The 16484-nt window shown below is 42.3% G+C and overlaps 1 protein-coding gene across 1 annotated transcript in view; it reads left to right on the top strand.

Annotated features, from left to right (window-relative positions):
• Positions 1-16484, top strand: part of sbf2 (SET binding factor 2) — a 715543-nt gene that overhangs the window by 287046 nt on the left and 412013 nt on the right. The window contains exon 3 of the mRNA XM_070898748.1: positions 7772-7909. Coding sequence (XP_070754849.1) covers positions 7772-7909 — 138 coding nt within the window. The remainder of the gene's footprint in view (positions 1-7771; positions 7910-16484) is intronic.

The following is a 16484-nucleotide window of genomic DNA, read 5'->3' as shown; positions in this document are numbered from 1 at the left end:
AACTAGTACAGGTTGAACCTTCCTTATCCAGAACCATCCCTCATCCAGAACCATTCCCGGCCACCAGGTGGCACATGCGCAGAACTCCAACATGAACAACAAATTGAAGTCGTTTCACGTTGCCCACTCCCACAATCGTTGGCCTGACCCCGCGATCCACGCCACCTCCCCCCCCCCCAATGATCTCTTTGCCGCACTCTCAGCCCCAAGCCAGCCAGCCCCGATATCCCTTGCTCAGTAACTGTACCATCCAATTTAACATGATCACCCCTCGTCCGGAAAAATCCCTTATCCAGAACAGGCCAGATCCTGGGGGTTCCAGATGAGGGAGGTTCAACCATTAATACAAAAGCAAAATACTGCGGATGCTGGAATCTGAAATAAAAACAGACAATACTGGAAATCTCAGCGGGTCAGGCAGCATCTGTGGAGAGAAAAAGAGAGTTAACGTTTTGGGTCGATGACCTGAAACGTTAATTCTGTTTTCTCTCCACAGATGCTGCCTGACCTGTTGAGATTTCCACCATTTCTGTTTTTATATTGATTATAACTAGGTTATGTTATTACTGGATCACACAGAATCAAAACCAGGAAGTATAAGTTAAAATATTTAATTCAATGTAAGATCATGTACAGAAAACGAAATAGAGAGGGAAAGAAAGATGGGATTAAGAGGGAGAGATAAGAGACAGAAAGAAAATGTATATTTTTTACATTGTTTAAAATCTCCAACAATTAAAATCTGAAGGAATGAGGCTCCACACTTGTTTTTAAAGAGTGCCAGAGAGGTTGTTTGGCAGTAATTAAGACTTATGCCATTAAAAATTCACTTAAACTTGAATGGGCAAGCCCTAACTTTTTCTGGCGTGTTTAGTTGGTATCTAGTGGGTTAGTACAGCAACTTCACGCCTTTTATGTATGTGAATGCCAAGTCGCTCAGCGAGGCACCGGTGTAGCGAAGTTTGCAGAGGAGTAGGGCAAATTGGCCAGCAACTGCCTGGTTTCCGTGTTTAACTGAGCATGTGTGGGTGCTGGATGTTGCTGTCTGATTTACTCCTGAATGACAGTGAGCACTGTTGTTTCTACCATTAAAATCCAGGCCAATGGATAAAAGCTCTTGAGTGTATGGGACAAGTATTGAAATCAAAGATGGTTATAGTTCTTTGTTTTTATCAGTTTGAGATATGCACTTGATTGGCAAAACAGCAGAAAGAGCAATCCTTGGCTAGTAATTAAAAGCAGGTAATAATATATAGCGGATCAAAATAAAACTCCTTTGCTGCCTGTGTGACTTGTTTATTGGTGAAAGAAAGAACTTGCATTTATATAGCACTTTTCATGACTTCAGGATGTCTCAAAATGCTTCACAGCCAATTAAGTAGTTTGAGTGTAATCACGGTTGTAATGTAGGAAAATCTTTGGACAAATTGCACACAGCAACGTCCCACAAACAACAGTAAGATAACTGACCATATAATCTATTTTAGTTGGTTGAGGGGTCGATATTGGTCAGAACACCAGGAGAACTACTCTGCTCTTCGAAGAGCGCCATGACCTCTTTTATGTCCATCTAAGAGGGAAGATGGGGCCTTGATTTAAAGACTCATTCAAAAGGTAGCACCTCCAAACACTATAGCACTCCCTCAGTGCTGGAGTGGAGTACGAGCTGAATTATATGCTGAAGTCCTAGACTGGGGCTTGAACTCATAACCTATTCCTCAGAGGTGAGAGTGCTACCACTGAGCCGAGGCTGACATCTGGTAGATGATTTCAAAGCGATATCTGAAACTGAAAATGGAATGGATTGATTGAAGTTATAAAATCCTGCCCAGCTCACTACTGTATTTCACATTCAGAGCAATATCTTTTATTCACTTCCGAGTTTCAAACACCTATTTCATGAACATACCAAATTTCAGGAATTGTGACCCTTGGGAGTTCCATAAGTCCTGCGGGAGTCAAGCGGAACCCACTGAAAAATGGCACAACTCGATCCCTGCAGTTTTTCCAATTGGCTTTGTAAGGTGTGGAATTTCGACTCGCCCTTAGAAGCCCAGAGATTTCAGGAGATTGCGCTGAAGTAGCTCGGATGGGACTCAACATAGGACTGAGACTGAGTTGAGTGAGATGAGGTGTACTGGCTTCAAGATGGGTGCAAGTGGGCCCAACCAGGTTGGTCCAGAGCTGACCCGGACCCCTGAAGATCAGGGAAAATTTAAAACAAATCTGATTTGGGTGCATACAAAGAATTGAAGGGGTGATGGCTGGGGATGACACTAAGTTGGGTGGCAGTGTGAGCTGCGAGGAGGATGCTGTGAGGCTGCAGAGCGACTTGGATAGGTTAGGTGAGTGGGCAAATGCATGGCAGATGAAGTATAATGTGGATAAATGTGAGGTTATCCACTTTGGTGGTAAAAACAGAGAGACAGACTATTATCTGAATGGTGACAGATTAGGAAAAGGGGAGGTGCAAAGAGACCTGGGTGTCATGGTACATCAGTCATTGAAGGTTGGCATGCAGGTGCAGCAGGCGGTTAAGAAAGCAAATGGCATGTTGGCCTTCATAGCAAGGGGATTTGAGTACAGGGGCAGGGAGGTGTTGCTACAGTTGTACAGGGCATTGGTGAGGCCACACCTGGAGTATTGTGTACAGTTTTGGTCTCCTAACCTGAGGAAGGACATTCTTGCTATTGAGGGAGTGCAGCGAAGGTTCACCAGACTGATTCCCGGGATGGCGGGACTGACCTATCAAGAAAGACTGGATCAACTGGGCTTGTATTCACTGGAGTTCAGAAGAATGAGAGGGGACCTCATAGAAACATTTAAAATTCTGACGGGGTTAGACAGGTTAGATGCAGCAAGAATGTTCCCAATGTTGGGGAAGTCCAGAACCAGAGGTCACAGTCGAAGGATAAGGGGTAAGCCATTTAGGACCGAGATGCGGAGGAACTTCTTCACCCAGAGAGTGGTGAACCTGTGGAATTCTCTACCACAGAAAGTTGTTGAGGCCAATTCACTAAATATATTCAAAAAGGAGTTAGATGAGGTCCTTACTACTAGGGGGATCAAGGGGTATGGCGAGAAAGCAGGAATGGGGTACTGAAGTTGAATGTTCAGCCATGAACTCATTGAATGGCGGTGCAGGCTAGAAGGGCCGAATGGCATACTCCTGCACCTATTTTCTATGTTTCTATGTTTCTATGACTGCCAAGAACTCTGCATGAAACTGATATTTAAAAAAAAAGGATTGCGCTCATTGTGACAAGGTGATGGGAGATTATTTCCAGGCTTGTTCTTGTGCACAAAAACAAATGTACTTCTATTTAAAAAAAAAAGATACCTACAGTGACAACAAATTAAACATTTTCAAATCCCACCCCTACTCCTTGTCATCCATTACTGTGCATATTGGTCTATCTTTTTTGGCATCAGGGAACAGCATAAAATTGGTAACCTGTATTTCAATATGTTTGAAAAATATGCTTGATAATGGATGCACATAAAAGGAGCGGCGAGTGGTGGCCATGAACAACACGGTGGCCCCGACCTGCGTGGGAACATCAGCGGTAGGCCGGGACCATAAAAGGAGCGGTGAGCAGCAGCCGTGAACAGCATGGTGGCATACCACTGCAAGATACAGCGCGAGCCAGTTCAGGAGGGCGACGACTTGGAGGAGGGCAACTGGATTGGACGTCACCAAAATCCAGGTTGCTGATTGGAGTGTGGGCAGGAGCGGCGAGGTTGGGGCGAAGGAGCGGCGAGAGATTGCAGAGCGACGTAATCGGGACCCAGGAGAGTCGAGGGCCCAAGGGCAGCACGGACCACCCCACACTGCGATATGTGTGCGCACCAGGTCCGTGCAGCAGAGCTGGTCTCCAGTTGTCTTGGTTAATCCTTGCCACTGGACCAAGACCTAACTCTGTCAAGCCCATGTGGTGGCTGGTGTGCAACGACCACCACACGTTAAAAAAAATCCACACACACGCATCTTCCTCCCTTCAATATGTAGTTCGGGGCCTGGAATATCAGGCCCTTCATTGAAACACCTGTGAACTCATCCCTTTTTGATGTGGAGGCAAGTCATCCTCGATACAAGGGACCGCTTATTTTCTACCTTTTCAGTTTTGCACTTCAAGTATGCTTACGCATCTGTTTGCAATTGTGAAAAATGCGGTGTGTGATTAGTTTGCTTTTACAGTATCAGGGCATTGTTTAAAATATATTTTTATTGTTTTCTCTTTCGTGCCTATATGAATAACCAATACAAGCTGATAATTGTATTGTAGAATGAGTAATTATGTAGCAGATATCTGGAAATTAACTCTTCAATATAGTGCTTGAAATCTTATCTCTTTCATGTAATTTGTTCTCTGTCAGAGGATGTGTAATGACTGGCTTTCTTCCCCTACCAGTTTTCTCTGGTGCACCTGAGCAACATCTGATCTACTTAGCCTTCTGATTTTCCTTTCCTTTAGTCTTGTGTAAAGTCACTTATCATCTTCTGTTGCCTCTTAATACTCCTGTTATAGTGTGCTTTTGGAACTGGTGGAACTCATGGAATGCTCACCTCATCCCAGTTCAGAAACAACAACAACTTGTATTTATATAGCATCTTTAAAGTAGTAAAATGTCCCAAGGCGCTTCATAGGAGTGTTATAAAACAAAATTTGACACCGAGCTACTTGAGAAATTGAAGAGGTCGGTTTTAAGGAGAGTCTTAAATGAGAAAATAGAAGCAGAGAGACGGAGAGACATAGGGAGGGAATTCCAGAGCTTAGGACCTTGGCAGCTAAAGGCACAGCCACCAATGAGTGAGCGATTAAAATCAGGGATGCTTAAGAAATGACAAAGTCAACATGATAAAACCCAGAGTGGCACTAACCCCCAAAGTTGTTGTATTTCATTGCGGACTTGACCTCAATCTTAAGGTACCTTAACAAAGGCCACTTACATGAATGTGTTTCTTTGTCTAAGTGCAGTGTAACTGCAACCTGTGCAACACCTGTTTTTTTTAAATTTACCTTGTATATCTTGTCAGAATGGGTTAAACAGTGCAGAAAATAAGACACTTGCTATTGTCGACTTTGTACGGATGACCTCAAGTTTACGTAGGGTAGAATGTGTGAGGCCAGCCAGAAGTGCATTGGAATAGTCAAGTCTAGGGTAATAAATGCACGGATGAGGGTTTCAGCAGCGGATGCGCTGAGGCAAGGGCAGAGATAGGTGATATTACGGAGGTGGAAAAATGGCGGTCTTAGTTATGCCGCGCATATGTGGTCGGAATTCATTTCAGGGTCACATATGACACCAAGGTTGCAAACAGTCTGGTTTAGCCTCAGACAGATATTAGGGAGAGGGATGGTGTTGGTGGTTCGGGAACGGAGTTTGTGGCGGGGACCGAAAACAATGGTTTCACAATATTCAATTGGAGAAATTTTCTGCTCACTCAGTACTGGACGTTGGAGAGGCAGTCTGACAATTTAGAGACGGTGGAGGGGTTGAGAGAAGAGGTATTGTGGTAGAACTGGGCGACGTTAGCGTTCATGTGGAAACTGACGCTGTGTTTTTGGATGGTGTAGCCACAGGCAGCATGTAGATGAGAAACAGGAGGGGGCCAAGGATAGATTCTTGTGGGTCATTAGAGGTAACAATGTCGGGTTAGGAAGAGAAACCATTGGAGGTGATTCTCTGGCTGCGATTAGATAGGTAAGTGTGAAACCAGGTGAATGCAGTCTCACCCAGCTGGATCACGGTGGAGAGGTGTTGGAGGAGGATGGAATGGTCAACAGTGTCAAAGGCTACGTGTCGATGAGGAATATCGCAGTCACAAAGGATTTCATTTGAGACTTTGAGAGCCATTTCGGTACTGTGGCAGGGACAGAAACCTGATTGGAGGGATTAAAAAATGTACTGAGCTGAAAGGAACGTGATTAACTTTCACAAGTGGTATTTTATTGTAGACTGCACTTTTTCTTCGAAATAACATTTTAAATTAAGCAACAACCTTCAGTTATTTTCAAAAACCTTCAATTTTGAAAATTGCACATGAAAGGAATTGTTACATAATGGCCAGTATTTTCTGGCCCCTACGGGTGTGTACGGGCCACGTGCGAGAAAACCCGGAACTTGTAGATCGTAGCCATCCTTGGGAAATAGACATCTGCGGCCAGAGAGTTGGGCTATTTGCCCAACTACTGCCCAGCGAATGCCCGTGAAATTCTTACGCCTGGCGTAAGGCCTGCTTTTACCAGTGTAAGAGTTTAAATGAATATAAAAATAAATGTTTTTCAATTATTTAAACATTAAAACACCTGTAAAATAAGTTAAGGTTATTTTTAGCCCCTTTAAAACATTTAAGTTTATTTTTCAAAAAATGTGATTTTTATTTTAAATGTTTAATGAGATTATATTTTAATTAATTTTAAATATATAATGTTTTTTCTTATTTATTTGCTATATAAATGTGTTTTTATGTAATCCCCATTCATTCTCATGAATATGAATGGGGATCTCCCTTCTTTCATTGGTTGGGCCAGCCCACGTGGTCCCAGGGGTGCTTGCGAGCCGCCTGAGCCCTGGGATATGTGGGCCTCTACACATGTCTACATGCAGAGGCCCAGGAGTGCGAGTCTTCATGGATCCTGAGGCAGAAGGTAAGCGCGGATTTTATTTGTGGATCGGAGGCGTTTCCTGCAGGAAGCCTCCGACCGCAAATTCAGGCCCCTTATTTTCCAGATGTGTGTTTTATAGTTCAAAATCCAACCCTTATAATTTGATAATTTAACTAAGGTTTTTTATATCAATGTTTTAGGCTTTCCCCAAAATGCTATTAATGAGTATTAAATTATGCCTTGTTTTACAAATGTACTTGATAAATTGCATGCCATTTTACTCAATAATGAAACTTATTTTATGAAGTGCTATAGTTGAATCTCGATTAACCCATCATCTATTTTGTCAGGAAATGTGTTTGATCAAGATTTCTATAAACCATAGATAGAAAAAAATAACCAATTTGAAAATTTCTGGGTGACCAGTCATTTGCTGTAATTATTCATTCAGCGAATCAATCTAGATTAAATTATTTTAAAGTATCTGTTAAAGAAGTGATCAGATTTCTAAATTTGGTGCAATTTAGCATTAGTGGTTTACCTATCGTGTACATTTCTGTGCAGACCAACAGTGGACAGCATATTTTAAAATCTCAATTTATCTGCAATAGAAGTGATTTGGTCAATATGCTGAAATAAAATGAGAATGTTGACCGAGTAGCTTAACTGTTACAAGATATATGATATCTAGTTAAACTGTTGCATGTTTGAGTTTTCATCCTATTTCAGATAAATACTGCATTGATATCACAGAACTGTTACTTGAAATAGTTCATAATAATCTTGGCCTTCGTGTTGTGGAAACTGTCTCGTTTATGTTGTGAATGTTGCACACCACTGACAGCAAATTAGGAAATTTAAGAATCATGAATTTCAACTCCAACTATTGGAAATTCCCCGTTAGCTGGCAGAACCTGTGCAAACCATTTGTGTAAAAACTGCATTGCTGACTTGGAGAAAGAGAGGAATTGAAACACCATGTGTTTAAAAAATGGCAATTTAATCCACATACTGGTATTTTTCACTCATAATAAAAAGTTGCTCAGTAGTATATCATGTTTGACACATTGGCTTATATGAAACTCTTAAAATTATTTTTGAATGTTTTGGAAGAATACAATTGTGTCCTAACTGTTTTCATTATTTGTTTTTAACTCTAGTTTTGTCAACCTGGTGGCTGGCAACTGTCCACCGAACGAAAGCAGCCAACGTATTTTGTGGTGGTTCTGACAGACATTGACTCGGATCGCCACTACTGTGCATGCCTAACTTTTTATGAAGCAGAAATTAATTTACAAGTAAGTACATTGATAATTTCCTATTTACTTCATAGCGTGGGGCCTAGATGGCTAAAAGTATGGCCATCACTGCAGGTGTAAAGAGAGAGGGGATGCACTAGAGGACAGAGTCTGAAGAATGGAGAACTCAGAGGGCGGCTGTAGGGGCGGAGGGTTACAGAGATTGGTAGCGGCAAGGCCATGAATGGATTGAAACACTAGGATAAATATTTTAAATTTGAGGCATTTGGGAACTGGGAGTGAATCAAGTTCAGAAAGGACAGGAGTGATGGTAAGCAGGACTTAGTGCGGGATAGGAAAAAGGCAGCAATGTTTTGGATGAATTGATGTTAATGGAGGATGGGAGGCTGGCCAGGAGATCATTGGAATAGTTGAGTCTGGAGGTGACAAAGGCATGGATGAGAGTTTCAGCAGTAGATGGGCTGAGGTAGGAGTGTAGACGGCAATATTATGGAGTTGGAAGTAGGCGGTTTTTGTGATGGGGGTTTGAAGCTCAGTCTGGGGTCAAATAGGACACCGAAGTTGAAAACAATTTAGCTCAACCTGAGGCACTGGCCAGGATAGAGTTCTAGGGGTTATATAAGAACATAAGAAATAGGAACAGGAGTAGGCCACACGGCCCCTCGAGCCTCCTCCGCCATTCAATAAGATCATGGCTGATCTGATCATGGACTCAGCTCCACTTCCCCGCCTGCTCCCCATGACCCCTTATCCCCTTATTGTTTGAGAAACTGTCTATTTCTGTCTTAAATTTATTCAATGTCCCAACTTCCACAGCTCTCTGAGGCAGCGAATTCCACAGATTTTCAACCCTCAGAGAAGAAATTTCTCCTCATCTCTGTTTTAAATGGGCGGCCCCTTATTGTAAGATCATGCCCTCTAGTTCTTGTCTCCCCCATCAGTGGAAACATGCTCTCTGCATCGACCTTGTCAAGCCCCCTCATAGGGCCCAAGTTTCCACACGATAAAAAACGGGCGCCCCTCCGAGCTGGGCGCCCGTTTTTCGCGCCTAAAACAGCGGCGGAAAAAAAACGAGCGATTCTGGAGCGCTTTGCAGCTCCTTGTCTGTTTGGCGCGGCGCCCAGGGGGGCGGAGCCTACACTCGCGCTGATTTTGTAAGTGGGAAGGGGCGGGTACTATTTAAATGAGTTTTTTTCCTGCCGGCAACGCTGCGCGTGCGCGTTGGAGCGTTCGCGCATGCTCAGTGTGATAAAAAAACATTGGCACTCGGCCATTTTTGTAGTTCTTTGTAGCTGTTTAGTTTTTGAACATTTTTTAATAAAAGTACATTGCCATCAGCACTGAGGCTTCTTGTAGCAGTGAGAAGCCTCAGAAAGTTGAGGCAGCTGTTTCCCGACGACCTCCCCCTTTTGCCGTCGGGAAATGGCTCCTCAATTTCTGAGGCTTCCTGCAGCCTTCTCTCTTTCCCGCCAGCCGTCTGGAACGGCTCCCTTCCCTCCGCCCCCCCCCCCCCCCGCATTCGGTCGGCTCCCTTCCCTCCCTCCTGCCTTTGTTCGGTCGGCTCCCTCCCGCCCGCGTTCGGTCGGCTCCCTCCCCATGTTCAGTCGGCTCCCGCCCATGTTCGGTCGGCTCCCTTCCCTCCCTCCCACCCGCGTTCGGTCGGCTCCCTCCCGCCCGCGTTCAATCGGCTCCCATTCCCTCCCCCCTCCCCCCCCGCGTTCGGTAACGGCTGCCCCGTTTTGTGAGGCTTGCTGCAGAATTCTCCCTGGCTGAAGCACTTTCACACAGGTAGGAAGATGGTTTATTTAATCTTTTCTTTGCTTATAAATGTTTATTCAGGTTGGATTTATTTGTATAATATTTGTAGAAGTATAAATAAGGATTTATTGTCGAATTTAATGAGTTCCCTCCCCCCCAGCTCGTTCTGGGCGCCTAATTTGTAACCTGCGCCTGATTTTTTAATGTGTAGAACAGGTTTTTTCAGTTCTACAAAAATCTTCACTTGCTCCATTCTACTTTAGTTTGGAGTACATTTTCACTGTGGAAACTTTCAAATCAGGCGTCAGTGGCCGGACACGCCCCCTTTTGAAGAAAAAATTCTGTTCTAAAGTCGAACTGTTCTACTTGACTAGAACTGCAGAAAAAATAATGTGGAGAATTGCGATTTCTAAGATAGTCCGTTCTCCACCAGTTGCTCCTAAAAATCAGGCACAAATCATGTGGAAACTGGGCCCATAATCTTATTCGTTTCGATAAGATCACCTCAATTCTTCTGATTTTCAATGGGTAGAGGCCCAACCTACTCAACCTTTCCTCATAAGTTAACCCCCTCATCCCCGGAATCAACCTTGTGAACTTTCTCTGAACTGCCTCCAAAGCAAGTATATCTTTTCGTAAATATGGAAACCAAAACTGCAGACAGTATTCCAGGTGTGGCCTCACCAATACCTTATATAGCTGTAGTAAGACTTCCCTGCTTTTATACTCCATCCCCTTTGCAATAAAGGCCAAGATACCATTGGCCTTCCTGATACTTTGCTGTCGCTGCATACTATTCTTTTGTGTTTCATGCACATGTACCCCCAGGTCCCGCTGTACTGCAGCACTTTGCAATCTTTCTCCATTTAAATAATAACTTGCTCTTTGATATTTTTCTGCCAAAGTGCATGACCTCACACTTTCCAACATTATACTCCATCTGCCAAATTTTTGCCTACTCACTTAGCTTGTCTGTATACTTTTGCAGAAGTGATACTTTGCTCCACATCGCATGCAAGACACTTTTCTTGGGAAACCATTTGTGTCTCGTTTCCATTTTTTAAAGCATGCCTGAAGCTTGGTGCCATTAAAATTGTGTGATCTTTTCTGCCTCCTAATGCCCTGCTGCCTTCTCTGGATGCCTCTGCCAGTTCCTCCACTTAAATCCATGCTTTAAAAATCCTCCATGTACCATCTATTGCAGATACCTGACAGGTTATGTCAGTTTTTCAAAATATGCAATACTTAAGTGTTACTCCCTGAGCCTATTGTTGAAATCTTCAACCATTCTCAACTTTTTTAAAGTCCTGCATCTGCAATTTCCATTCCTCCACTGCAGTACTCACATGTTACATATGAGTTGGGCAGACCAATGTCAGTGGCTATACAAATGAGCTGATTCTGTGATTTATGGTGAGGTCTGTGTTGAAGAGGATCATTGCCACCTCTGGGGTACAACACTGGCACAAATAGCTCTGCTGATTTTCAAAGCTTATTGCATATTCTGGTGTTGGCATTGGCTCATTTCAATGTAATTTATTTCCTTTTAGACAAGTGAACTTGTTCAGTGGGCAGACAATATAAAAGATAATTGTGATGTGGATCATTCTTATTTCGAAAATTGTTAGTGTAGCAATAGGGAGCTTGAAGCACAGTACACTTTAGATTTTGGTTGTTAATCTTTATGCTGTATCCTAGAATTTCTCTACACTGAAGCATACATGCTTTACCCTGTCAAATTATTTGGTTCGCGACTAGCTGCAGCTCGTCTTGGATAAATAAAATGTATTATATTTACATCAGAGCTTAAAAATAAAGTTCTCATTGACTTTTGTAAAATATTTACGCCTGCTACTAGGGGAATAATGCACTTTCAGTGGAGAAAAATGCCGTACAATTCCAAGAGGCTTGCACTGCTACCAAGGTTGCTACCATTCCATTCATTTAGTCACCAACGCTAATAAGTTTTTAATTAATCGAAGTTTACTATTAAGAACTTTACTATCGTCCATTTGTGCATAAAACATTTTTGGCAGCTGACTTAATACTTCATTAAATTGCATCAAAACAAGTTCAAGCCAAGGCTGGATTAAATTGTCATTCTAGAATATTGCTTCAGATAGCAATTATAAACACAATGTCATGCAAAAGCCTGTGTTTGCAAATGTAGATCTGAGGTTATGACTTTTAATTTGTTATCTCCATACTAAATCATAAAAGGCAATTTTGGATTATAATATTGCAGTACTTTTATCAGTAATCTGATTTTCCTCTTGCACAGTTACCCCTAACTTTTGACATCCAGGTGACCTTTATAGATAGCTCTCATTTCCTGCTCTTGCTGGACAATCCGTCTTATGGACATCAGTTACTAAACATATAAAGTTCATGGTTCTTCTGGTCAGACACCACAATTATGAATTTATTAAGATAAAGTGCATGTATTGAATTCCATTCTAATGACCAAATAGTATGGCAAGCTATATTGTTGTCCTTTATATTGCATGAGAAAACAGAACATTTTAGATAAGCAGCAGTCATAAAGATTGCAACGTGTAAGAATGTAGTCAGAAATATGACTTAGTAAAAACCAAAATTAATATACGAATCATTTAATCAGTCCATGTAAACTTCGAAAGCGAGAGGTTTTTTGATCTGTTAGTTATAGCCATTAGTGTACGATATGGAGCCAGTGAGATGGAACATGTAGTATGTTACCCATGCTAGTAGTTGGAACTTAAACTGCAAAGCTCGGAGAATGGAGTTAAAGTACAGTGCCATTTATTTACAAATTATATAATGGAAGTTATTTGCCAAAGTCATTTTTTTCCATTGTGCCACTTTATTTACCTGAAAATATTAAAAAGAAATCTCCATCCTACTTTTTGCTATGGATACGTCGAAAGGACAATATCCATTATTCAGCAGACATAATTAAAAGACTGGGAGATTATGTAACAGTGTGGGAGCAATCGAAAATTCACATTATGCTGTCATGCATCCATAAGCTTTATTAAAGCAATCAGTTGAACAAAGTTCCTTGTCTCAGACATTATTGGTTTTTCATATAAGAACATAAGAAAAAGGAATACAAAAACAAAATACTGCGGATGCTGGAATCTGGAATAAAAACAGAAAATGCTGGAAATCTCAGCAGGTCAGGCAGCATCTGTGGAGATAAAGCAGAGTTCCAGCATTTTCTGTTTTTATAGAAGAAAAAGGAGCAGACCATTTGGCTCTTGGAGGCTGCTCTGCATTCAATAAGATCATGGCTGATCTTCTACCTCAACATCACCTTCCCGCACTATTCCCATATCCCTTGGTTCCCTTAACATCCAAAAATCAATCGATCTCTGTCTTGAATATACTCAATGACTGAGCATGCAAAGATCTCTGGGGTAGAAAATCCAAAAGATTCACAACCCTTTGAGTGACGAAATTTCTCCTCGTCTCAGTCCTAAATGGATGACCCCATATTTTGAGACTGTGACCCTAGTTCTGGACTCTTCAGCCAAGGGAAACATCCTACATAAGAACATAAGAAATAGGAGCAGGAGTAAGCCATTTGGCCCCTCGAGTCTGCTCCGCCATTTAATAAGATCATGGCTGATCTGATCATGGACTCCGCTCCACTTCCCTGCCCGCTCCCCATAACCCTTTATTCCCCTGTTGCTCAAAAATCTGTCTATCTCCATCTTAAATATATTCAATGACCCAGCCTCCACAACTCTCTCAGGCAGAGAATTCCACAGATTTACAACACTCTGAGAGAAGAAATTCCTCCTCATCTCAGTTTTAAATGGGCGGCCCCTTATTCTGAGACTATGTCCCCTAGTTTTAGTTTCCCCTATGAGTGGGGAAATATCCTCTTTGCATCCACCTTGTCGAGCCCCCTCATTATCTTATATGTTTCGACTCCACCTATCTTCATAAGTCAATCCCCTCACCTCCGAAATCAACCTAGTGAACCTTCTCTGAATTACCTCCAATGCAAGTATATCCTTCCTTAAATACGTAGACCAAAACTGTACGCAGTACTCCAGGTGTGGCCTCACCAATACCTGTACCGTTGTAGCAGGATTTCTCTGCTTTTATACTCCATCCCCTTGCAGTAAAGGCCAACATTCCATTTGCCTTCCTGATTACTTGCTGTACCTGCATACTAACTTTTTGTGTTTCATGCATAAGGATCCCCAGGTCTCTCTGTCCTGCAGCACTTTACAATTTTTCTCCATTTAAATTATAATTTGCTTTTCTATTTTTCTGCCAAAGTGGATAACCTCCCATTTTCCCACATAATATTCCATCTGCTAAATTTTTGCCCTCTCGCTTAGCCTGTCTAAATCCCTTTGCAGATTTTTTGTGTCTTTTTCACAATTTGCTTTCTCACCCATCTTTGTATCATCAGCAAACTTGGCTACATTACACTCGGTCCCTTCATCCAAGTCATTAATATAGATTGTAAATAGTTGAGGCCCCAGCACGATCCCTGCGGCACCCCACTAGTCACTGTTTGCCATGTATATGTAATTTGCTTTGTTCAGATTTAAGATCCTAATTTTGGATTTCACTAAATCACTGTCAAATTCGATATTATGATCAGTCTTCCCTCGACGCTCCTAAAATAGCCTGTTCCCTAGCTGTGAGGAAGTGTCCTTAACCCTGGCACTGGGCAGGCAACACAGCCTTTGGAACTCTCAGTCATGGCTGCACTGACCCGTACCACTACCACATTCCTTTTCACTCTTCTCACTTGAATGGCCTCCTGTACCACAGTATAGTCATTTTTTTAAGACTGAGTGCTATTAAGTTTTCATCAGTAGTACCAACAAGTAGTACGTTTAAGAAGTAAGAGGACTTGAAAGCAAGCCTGCAGGGGGAAGCCTGTAGAATTAGTATAAATGTAGAATTTTATAATACACGAGATCATTCGGCCCACTGTGACTGTCGACTCTCTAAAAGAACTATCCACTTAGTCTAGTTCCCCTACCCTTTCCCCATTCTCAATTTTTTTCATATTCAATTCCAATTACCTTTTAAAGGCTATTATAGACTCTGCCTTGGCAACTGTTTCTGGTAGGCCATTCCATGTCCTAACAGCCCTCTGTTCCACATGTCAACTGTTTGAGTAAGTAAAGAAAGATAATTTTAGCTCTCCTTGCGCCTTGTTAATTTTACAATGGCTTTCTCTGATTCTACAATCACAATCTAAGTTCAATAACTTTATTTAGATTTACATCTAAACCTTCCATTTTAAAATCCTGCCCTCTCAATCTTTCCCACAATGTTCTACAATTTTTTATAATTATAATACACCCCAGTAATACTTTACATCTTTGCTAGTGCATAGCCATTCGTTGTGTTTCTATGTGCACTACTTTATTTTTTGCTGACATAAAATTCCTTAGCTTATCAATGTCAGCTTGGTTCCGTGGTAACACGCAGCTAAGCCAGCAGGTTGTGGGTTCAAGTCCAAATCTCATGACACGAGCACAAGGCGTTTCCTGAAGTACCACATAATAGACTTTCGAAAATTAAAGCCCAATAGATTAAAGGGAGACCAGCAGCATGTTTACGAAATTGATTGTGGGACAGAAAGCAGAGAGTAGTGGTGAACAGTTATTTTTCAGACTGGAGGGAAGTATACAGTGGTATTCCCCTGCAGTCGGTATTAGGAGCATGATCTTTTTGATATATATCAATGACATTATGCCACGGCTACTTCGGCAACACCTCCCAAACCTGCGACCTCTATCACCGAGAAGGACAAGGGCAGCAGGCGCATGGGGCCATCATCACTGCAAGTTCCCCTCCAAGTTGCACACCTTCCTGACTTGGAAATATGTCGCCATTCCTTCATTATCGCTGGGTCAAATTCCTGGAACTCCCTGCCAAACAGCACTCTGGAAGTACCTTCACCACAATGACTGCAGCGGTTCAAGAAAGCGGCTCACCACCACCTTCTCTAGGGTGATTAGAGATGGGCAATAAATGCTGGCCTTGCCAGTGAAGCCCACCTCCCAGAACATGGGTATACAGGGCATAATTTCAAAGTTTGCAGATGACACGAAACTGGGAAATGTAGTAAAGAATGAGGAGATAGTAACAGCCTTCTGGAGGACATAGACTGGTGAAATGGGAAGATACATGGCAGATGAAATTTGACGCGGAGAAGTGTGAAATGATTCATTTTGGTACGAAGAATGACTCTGGAAAACTAAAATCAGGCATACATATTTCACTCTTTACTGTTACCATTTCATAGCCCATTATAAAAACTAAATGCAATAGCATCTAAATGATACAATTTTAAAGGGGCGGGGGGGGAGGGGGCACAGGAACAAAGAGACCTGGGGCTATATGTGCACAAATCTTTGAAGGCAGGACAAGGTGAGAAGGCTGTAAAAAAAGCATTTAGAAATAGAGGAATAGAGTACGAAAGTAAGGGCATTATGCTTAATCTTTATGGCCTTAGCTTGGAGTATTGTGTCCAATTCTGGGTACCGCACTTTAGGAAGGATGTCAAGGCCTTAGAGAGTCTGCAGAAGAGATTTACTAGAATGGTACCAGGGAATCGGGACTTCAGTTATGTGGAGAAGCCCGGGTTGTTCTCCTTCAAGCAGAGACTGTTAAGAAGAGATTTAGAATAGAATCATAGAATGGTTACAGCACGGAAGGAGGCCAGACAGCCCATCAAACCCATGCCGGCTCTCTGCAAGAGCACGTCGGCTCATCCCACCCCCTGCCCTTTCCCCGTAGCCCTGTAATTTCTTTTTCCTTTAGAAACAAAGAAAGATTTAGATTTATATAGCGCTTTTGACGACCACCGGACATCTCTCAGCACTTTACAGCCAAT

This window comes from Pristiophorus japonicus, chromosome 14 (genome assembly GCF_044704955.1).
Source record: "Pristiophorus japonicus isolate sPriJap1 chromosome 14, sPriJap1.hap1, whole genome shotgun sequence".
Lineage (NCBI taxonomy): Eukaryota > Metazoa > Chordata > Chondrichthyes > Pristiophoridae > Pristiophorus > Pristiophorus japonicus.
Note: the sequence above shows the minus strand (reverse complement) of the source record. Positions and strands in the feature narration are given on the sequence as shown.